At 46.1% G+C, this 8,472-nt stretch overlaps 1 protein-coding gene across 1 annotated transcript; it reads left to right on the plus strand.

The window, feature by feature from the left end:
- Window positions 1–1,755: 1,755 nt before the first annotated feature.
- RPL14 (ribosomal protein L14) lies at window positions 1,756–6,033 on the plus strand. Its single transcript, XM_084212448.1, has 6 exons — window positions 1,756–1,815; window positions 2,516–2,617; window positions 3,181–3,275; window positions 4,685–4,784; window positions 5,151–5,204; window positions 5,745–6,033. The coding sequence occupies exons 1-6, from the start codon at window positions 1,813–1,815 to the stop codon at window positions 5,925–5,927; spliced, it is 537 nt and encodes a 178-aa protein (XP_084068574.1). The 5' UTR covers window positions 1,756–1,812; the 3' UTR covers window positions 5,928–6,033.
- The last annotated feature ends 2,439 nt before the right edge of the window (window positions 6,034–8,472 follow it).

Genomic DNA, 8,472 nt, shown 5'->3' on the forward strand with positions numbered 1-8,472 from the left:
GGTCTCTGTAGAGCTGGCAGCTAACGAAAAAGTAAATTTGTTCAAAAACCATTTGGACTTCCAGATGTACTTGGAGAGGCCCAGTATCTGTTCAAAGAATCAAATTCCCCCTGTGAATCACCTGTTCTGCTTTTTTAATAGCTCCCTCTTGTCCTTATGTATACAGTCTCCCTCAGGGTCACCAGGATACCCACCTGCTCCCTTGTACCTCTCCTGGCAGTTTCAGATGGGAAAGCTGAGGGTGTTGCACTTCCAGCCAAGCAGCTTCAGTGACCACAGCCAACTCCTCTCCCAGGTGTGAGCTGGAACCAGATCAACAGGCCAGATCCCTGTCCTGCTGCCTAGAACTGAAAGGATCTCTGGGAGAGACAGGGGAGTTGACAACACTTGGGAATGTGTACAAACCTGAGGTTATTTATCTTTTTGCACTCTTCAGTGCCTGCTTATGAAGATTAATAAAATTGTGAAAAGTTAAGCCTAGTGTACTTTTTATTTTTAGCATGTCTTGGAGGGTAGCACCCCCTTTACCATTATTTCCATGCTGGTAAAAAAGCTATGGTTAATAGAGAGGGAAGAAATGCTGTTCTAGGGGGTGGAAATTTGCAAGCTGCAAAACTGATCCAGGTACTGAAGTGGACAAGACTCATTATGCCACTCATTATTTAAGACAGGACTCCTGAATGCCATGTTCTCGGCAAGAAAATCCTGATGGTTAAAAGCAAGACACTCTTATTATCTATCTATCTATCTATCTATCTATCTATCTATCTATCTATCTATCTATGAGATAAGATCTCCTTTCCTGCTGATTAGGCTTGAAAGTTGTGGTCGTTTGCCCCCAGCCAGTAACCAAGCCCCAGGCAGCCACTTGCTAACTCCCCCACCAGCAGGATCAGGGTGAGAATGGAAGGGTTAAGAGCTGGAAAACTCAAGAGCTGAGATAAAGACAGTTTAATAGGGAAAATAAAAACCACACACACAAAAAATTAAAACAAATAATTAATTCATTGTTCCTCGTGGGCAGGCTGCTGTCCAGCAGGGATCCATAATACACGGTGGAATGCCCTGGGGACACAAACACCATCACTCCAAATGTCTCCCACTTCTTCCTTCTTCCCCTACTTTATGAACTGAGCGTGATGTCCTAAGGTCTGGACTATCCCTTTGGTCAGTCTGGGTCACCTGTCCCAGCTGTGTCTCCTCTCAACCTCCCAAACTGCACTCCCAAATTCCCAGCCAGTGTGGCAGCATGGAAAGTAGAAAAGGCCTTGGCCCTGTGCAAGCCCTGCTCACCAACAGCAAACACATCTCCATATTATCAACCCTGTGCTCAGCACAACTCTAAAGCACAGCTCCATACAGGCCACTGTGAAAAAAGGTAACTCCACCAGCCAAAAGCGGCACCAAGTGTACGAGCCCTTACACCAGGAGCATTCTGACTTCAGACAGTCTCGGTGTGCCCCACACTTCGCAGCGCAAGGGGGGCTCCTGCAGGGCGGCGGAGCACCCCAGAGAGGCAGGCACAGTTTAGTGCAGCGCATGGAGGAGGGCGCGACCTGCAGGCGGTGAGAGAAGAACCGATTCCTCAGGAAAGGCCCTCCTGCTCCGCGCAGTCCGACGGACGGGCACAGCCACCGCAGACCGAGCCCAGGAACGGGACACGACGGCCGCCGGGACGCCATTGCGCACGCGCGCGGCGGAGCTACGGCCCCGCGGCCGCCCCGTCCCGCCCCGCGCACGCGCAGCGGCGGCGCCTCGGCGGCTTCCGGGCGCCGGCGGGGCCGCCCCGCCCTCTCTGCTGCCGGCGCCATCATGGTACGTGCGGCCATGCTCCGCTCCGCCGGCCCCGCCGCTTCCCGTCGCATCCCCGCCGTATCCCCCCGCCGCTCCAGCGCTCTCCCCCGCGCCTCGCTGCGCCGGCACCCGCGGCGGCGGCGGGGAGCCCGCGCCCGCCTCAGCCGCGCTAGGCCGGGGCCACGCTAGGCCGGGCCGCGCTCCGCGTGTTGTGCGGGCTCGGGCAGGGCCGGGCTCGGAGCGCGGCGGGACCGCGGCCGCTGTGCTGGAGAGTGGGGGTTTCGTGCAGTCCGAAAGCTTTCCAGCAGCTGAAGGGAACTTAGAGGAAGGATGGGGTAGGACTGTGTACAGGAGCGTGTCGTGATGGGACGGGGGGTAATGGCTGCAAACCGAAAGAGAGTAGGTTTGGATCAGATAGTAGGAAAAGATTCTTTACTGTGGGGGTGTTGAAGCCCTGGAACAGGTTGTGCAGACAAATTGTGGATGCCCCATCCATGGAAGTTTTAAAGACCTGCTTGGATGGAGCTCTGAGCAACCTGGTGAAATGAAAGATGTCCCTGCCCACGGCAGGGGGTTGGGACTAGGTGATCTTTAAGGTCTCTGTCCAACCCAAACCATTCTGTGAGGTTTTTGGGGAGCTCTTTTAAAGGTTCTCAGAGCTTTGAATCTGAAGATGGCCTTGGGTGTGTTCTCACCTAACTCTACATTCCTACCCTCCCAGGTGTTCAAGCGCTTCGTGGAGATCGGCAGAGTTGCCTTCATCTCCTTCGGGCCACACGCTGGCAAGCTGGTGGCCATTGTGGATGTTATTGACCAAAACAGGGTAAGTTGTGAGGGCTGCCCCTGGATTTCCTCCTTTCTGCCTTAACAGAGGCTTGTATGCTAAGGCTGTGTGACTTCAATAGAAATTCTGTTTTCAAATAAGCAGTTGACAGAAGGATAGGATTTAACAGCTGTTGTATTTGATACCTTTAGGAGCACGCTTTTCCCCGCCAGCAAGTGATACAGCCCCCTCTCTTCTGTGTTTTCTTGGTGTAGAAGTGGACAAGGGATGTCAGTTGGGATCTAAACTTATTAATTAAATGGCATTAATGTATGTGTATACTGAATATTTGGGGTAGGGGACTTTTCCTGTGCACATCTTAGTTCTGTCTACCTTTTTTTTTTTTTTTTTAAATTCAGTTTGGTTTTTTATCAAAGGCAGGCCTTCAAAATTTTTTTCTTTAAAGCTTGGGTTGTATGGGCACTTTTGTCTGCATGATATGTGTTTCAATTTGGGATGAGTGTTGTCAAGACACTGTTCATACATTAATAGGAAGCAGCTGTTTAAACCAAATGCAGTAGGAAAACCGCTGCAAACCCCCCACATTTGTTTCCCTTTTTCAGGCACTGGTGGATGGCCCCTGCAGTGGTGTCAGGAGACAGGCCATGCCCTTCAAGTGCATGCAGCTGACTGACTTTGTCCTGAAGTTCCCACACAGGTGAGCTGGCATTTTTCTTGACCTGTGTTAAAAAAACCCCCATGCTCTCACTTGATGACTGATCCTTGCTAAGTCTAGAAGGTTCAAACTGTAGTGGATTAACAGTAAAAATTTGGCACGCTGTGATATCATAGTTGAATATATTTAGGTTTTCATTGCCAGTGCTGGCTAATAGCTGCTGTTCAGGAGCAAAGGAAATCTCACAGCTAGTTCTGTGATGGATGGTGTGGGGGAAAGCAATGTGAATGCTGCTGCAGCTTTGCTTATGCTACAGCTTAAGTCACGTACAGGCATTAAATAGGCTCCCTGCCTACAGAGCTTTACTGGAATTGTAGGGGGCAGAACTCATTCTGTTCTTTTACCTCAGTTAATGTATGAATTTCTGTAATTTAGAATCAGAAAAGGGCAGTGCTTCAAGCAGTGTTAGGAGCAGCTGCTCATATAAACAGTGAGGTGGCTTGGGAGCAGATCCTGGAGGTCCATGGTCAGTGTCATGGGGTCTGGTTGGTGGCCTGTCACATGTGGTGTCCCCCGAGGTTCAATACTGGGCCCAGTATTGTTTAACTTACTCATCAGGGACTTGGATGAAGAGGCAGATGCCTCCTCAGCAAGTTCATTGATGACACAAAGCTGGGAGGAGCGGCTGACATCCCAGAGTGCTGTGCTGCCATTCAAAAGGATCTCAGCAGGTTGGAGAGACAGGCAGAGAGAAAACTGTGGAAGTTCTACAAGGGCAGGTGCAAGGTCCTGCAGCGGGGGAACAATAATCCCGAGCACCTGCACAGGCTTGAGGCCAACTTTCTGGAAAGAGCTCTGCAGAGAAGGACCTGAGGGTCCTGGTGTGCAACAAGCTGTCCCTGAGCCAGCAGTGTCCTTGTGGCCAAGAGGGCCAATGGTGTCCTGGGGCCATTAGGAGGAGTGCAGCCAGCAGGGCGAGGGAGGTGATCCTGCTCTGGTGAGGCCACGCCTGGAGTGCAGTGTCCAGTTCTGGGCTCCTCAGCGCAAGAGAGATGTGATCTCCTGGAGCTCAGGTGAGTGAGCACTGGAACAGGTTGCCCAGAGAGATGGTGGAATCTCCCTCACTGGAGATACTCAGGAATCCCCTGGACACAAGCCTGTGCCGTGTGCTCTGGGATGGCCCTGCTTGAGCAGGGAGGCTGAAGTTGTTGGCCCTGCTGTGGTTCCTTCCAACCTGACCCATTCTGTGATTCTGTCAGCTCTAGCACAGCACTTATTCAACAGAACGTTAATTAGGCCACAGAGATGCATGTGACATTGACTTGAAATAAGGTGTCTGAAGTAATGTAGTAGAGTCATCTTCCCTTGAATGAAATTTGGGAGGCCGGCATCAGGGAGAACCTTTTTTTGATCAAGACTGTGAATATGATTTTGTGACTCTTCCAATGCAGCGCTCGTCAGAAGTGTGTGCGACTTGCCTGGGAGAAGGAAAATATAAATGAGAAATGGTCAGCGACAAGATGGGCAAAGAAGATTGAGGCCCGAGAAAAGGTAACAGTGTTTCACTGAATGAGGAGTACATGTACTGCTTCTGCTTAGTAAAATTAGGTGCGGTCTAAAGGCTGCATGTTTTCAGTAGTAAGCTAGGATTAAAGGTAGACAAGACACAGGTTTTTAACTTATCAGCTTAAACTTTTTGTATTTTAACAGTGCATGTGGTTTTGTTCAGTTATTTCTATAATAGCCTCTTTTCCTGCATCTTGGGATGGTGCAAAGGCCTTAAATTATGAGCTAGTTCCAGAACTGCAGCTAAACATCATTTGGAGATGATCAGTTACTTTAGGAATGTTTTGGAATGCTGAGTTGTACTACTTGCATATATCAGAGTTTCATGACTGATTGATTGTTTTCACACAGAAAGCCAAAATGACTGACTTTGATCGCTACAAGGTGATGAAAGCAAAGAAAATGGTAAGTGTTTGAGTGCTGCTTCTTCATGGGGTTAATGCTTGTAGCTTTCACTTCAGAGTCACATCCAGTGTTAGTAGCTTACTTCCACAGCTGGCTTGGGTTATTGGATGACGCTGTGGGTGTGAATGCCTTGAATTTTCCATGCTTTTTAGTATGTCACCACTTTCTCTTCTGTAGTCGGTCAGACTTGAACTTGTATAATCCATGCGTCAGTCCTCCCAAGTTACAGCTGAGGATGGAATTGCCAGCTGATAAAATCAAATATTCTGGATGGGTTGCTGTTAGTATTTCACCCTCTAATGAAAATCATTACACATGAAATACTGAGATGCCTGAGCTACCAGCCAGAATTATAATGTCCACTTGGTAGATTAGAACAGTTTTAGGTGGAATTTGACATTTCAGATACAGTGCATGGTAAAGGGTGATAATGAAAAGAGGCAGAATCTGAAAGCTTAGAATTTGAATTAAGGCGCAGTATTTGAACTCTTGCTCTTTTCATGCTGGTGAAGTGTAAACATTTTCTTTTTTTTTTAACAGAGAAACAGAATCATCAAGCATGAAATGAAGAAGCTCCAGAGGATCGCTGCTAAAAAAGGCAAGAAGCCTGGGAAGCCAGGGAAGCCAGAGAAGGCACCAAAGGGCAGAAAGCCAGAGAAGGCACCCAAGGCTAAGAAGCCAGAGAAGGCACCAGCACCGAAGGCACAGAAGGCACAGAAATAAAATTAACTTCTCATTATGTATAATTCTGTGTCCTTGTTCTAATTTTAAAATTACAAACATTTGATTTAAATTTTAATCATACATTTGTTTTTATTTCTGACCAAGAGTGGTTGTCTGTCTCATTTTTTAATGTCCAAGTGTTGGATTCTAGTATTCCCCAGGAACATGCAGAAATGCTTTTGTCATGCTGTGCCCAATACACTGTACACAATGCCAGTGGAAATAATTGCATTTCCAGTTATTTGAAGTAGGTCAGATCCTGACATTTAAAAGCAGTCTGCTATTGGAATTGGTTGGGAATGTACAATGTTACTTGCAAAGTCTTGAGTGCAGAATACATGAAAATAATCGCACTAATGGTGCTATATAAATTCATGCTGGAAGGATATGTTCTGGTTAGAACACAGGAATGTCAGTGTTTAAAAGACTTGACAAACTGCTGTTCAAGCACTGAATTATTTTCTTAAAAACTTCCACAATTTTTTAAGTTGTGACCTGGAATACTTGGATGTTTCAGATGTCAAACCCCATAGTTGCCCTGTAAGCAGTTACAGCAATGTGTGAGATACTAACAGGATGGAAATGTTGGCATATATTTCAGTATGCTTGCTTTTTGGAATGTTTAGGGGTAAGATTTTGTGTCAAAACCGGAGATTAACTCCAATTCCTTAAACTATGCAGCATATAATTTCCACTATTTAATCAAAACCTTCAAGTAAAAGTGAGCATGACCTAAAAATTAGTCCATCTGAAACACTGAACTGCTCAGTTTAGTCTTTGCATTGGAAAATAATGTTTACAAATCTCAGTGTCAGCATCCATGTAATTTCCTGTTTCCTCCTGTAGTTTCTTGGCAGGAGTTTCATTTTCTTCACATGGATTGGAGAAGTCTTGTTAAGGCTGAGGTATCTGTTAATTTAAAAGCAAATTACTTTTTCAGTCAAATATAAATTGAAGGAGGAAGTATCTATTTTAAACAATGAAGGTTGTGAGACCTTTATATTGTCATATACATACTCAAATATATGTTGTCAAATACTGATAGGCATATATTGCTAAAACCATGCTTTTAACTATTTACATAGTTAGTGCTGCATTATTTCAGCCAGCATTAGGCATACCCAAACACTTAAAAGTATACAGTGTTGTCTTGAGCTGTTTATATACCCTTGGAAATAGAGTTCAAGCACATGTTTGATAGGAAGGGATATAACTGCTAAGGAAAAAAAAAAGAGATTGTGCAAATTGGGACTAAAAGCCATGTTCAAGTGTCTGGGGACCTTGATTTTAAATTGGATTTTGAAGTGATTAAATCCACCTCCTCTGAAACTCTAACTTGAAAGTAATTTCAAAGTTCTATCAACTTGGAGGTCCTTTAAGGTGAAAGATTTGTCCCTTAGGGTTCTTGATTTTTTTATGTACTACAGTTAAGCTTGGTTATATAAGACTGAGGGGAAAAAATGGTAAAAGTGCCTGTACAGAAAATAGATGTGCCTTCAATCATAAGGAGCTCAGAAATGCTTCTTCTACAGCATTTACTCGTTTTTAAAGGTACTTTCTTCCCCAGATCATCTTTGCCTATGATTGCAGTTTATCCAGTGCTTTCATTCCTATGACTCGACAGCTGCTGAGGCAGCTGAAACGTTTCCAGGATGTACAAGGTGTACAGTAATCCTTGGGAGCTGGGATTGTCCTGGAGAGCGACCTGGTAGTGGTATAAAACACGTTTAGAGTTGTATCTGCCGTAGCACTACCATGAGAATGGGGCATTAAAGATTTAGGCACTGCTGGGGGGAGAGCATTCTGTGCCTTAAAGCTGGGCTCTGTAACACCACACTTAACAAGCAATACTTCTGTCAAACTGTTTTTTACAATTTGGCCAAAAGGGGAAAAGAGCAATAACACAATATATCGGGTGCATTTCTGACGGGGTGTTCCATGTGAGCAGCATCTGGTGCTCCTTTCAGCAACTCACGAAACCTCTGAAATCTGTATTGTGGGCAAGCTACCCTGCTTTCAGTCCCCGGGCATTGTCCAGCCCTCCGGGCTGGTTCTTCCTTTTTGTAAAGGCTACAGGGGAGACAGAGAACTACAGGAGTGCAGTTTATTTCTGAAGGTTACCACACGATGGCAACGTTAGCTCTTCATAAGGCTGTTCTAAGGCCAGGCAATTGTGCTGCCTTCCCGTGCAAGGAATGGTGCCAAACAAAAAGGATGGCACAAACATTTGAGAGCACAGGACGTGCTCAGCCAGTTCTTCTCTTTGCCTTTATAGTTGACCAAGGTGTAGTTTGCTGGACTATGGATATGCTTCTTATTTTACTTTGTGGAGAAATGGGGTCAGCTGTTTAGAAAGAGCTTGAAGTCCCTGTGGTTGTTTTCTTGTATCACTTCATGCAGAATGTGTTGTGGGCTTGCTGGGGGCAGAGCAGGGCATCTATCCCATCCCTGAGATCAGCAGATAATTGGTGTATTTCCTAAACCAGTACCAGTACTTGGCAAACCCAGTTCTAATCTCTGCTGCAAAGTCTGGGAGATATGAGCA

Source organism: Fringilla coelebs (genome assembly GCF_963513975.1).
Source record: "Fringilla coelebs genome assembly, chromosome: 1".
In the NCBI taxonomy this organism is placed as follows: Eukaryota; Metazoa; Chordata; class Aves; order Passeriformes; family Fringillidae; genus Fringilla; species Fringilla coelebs.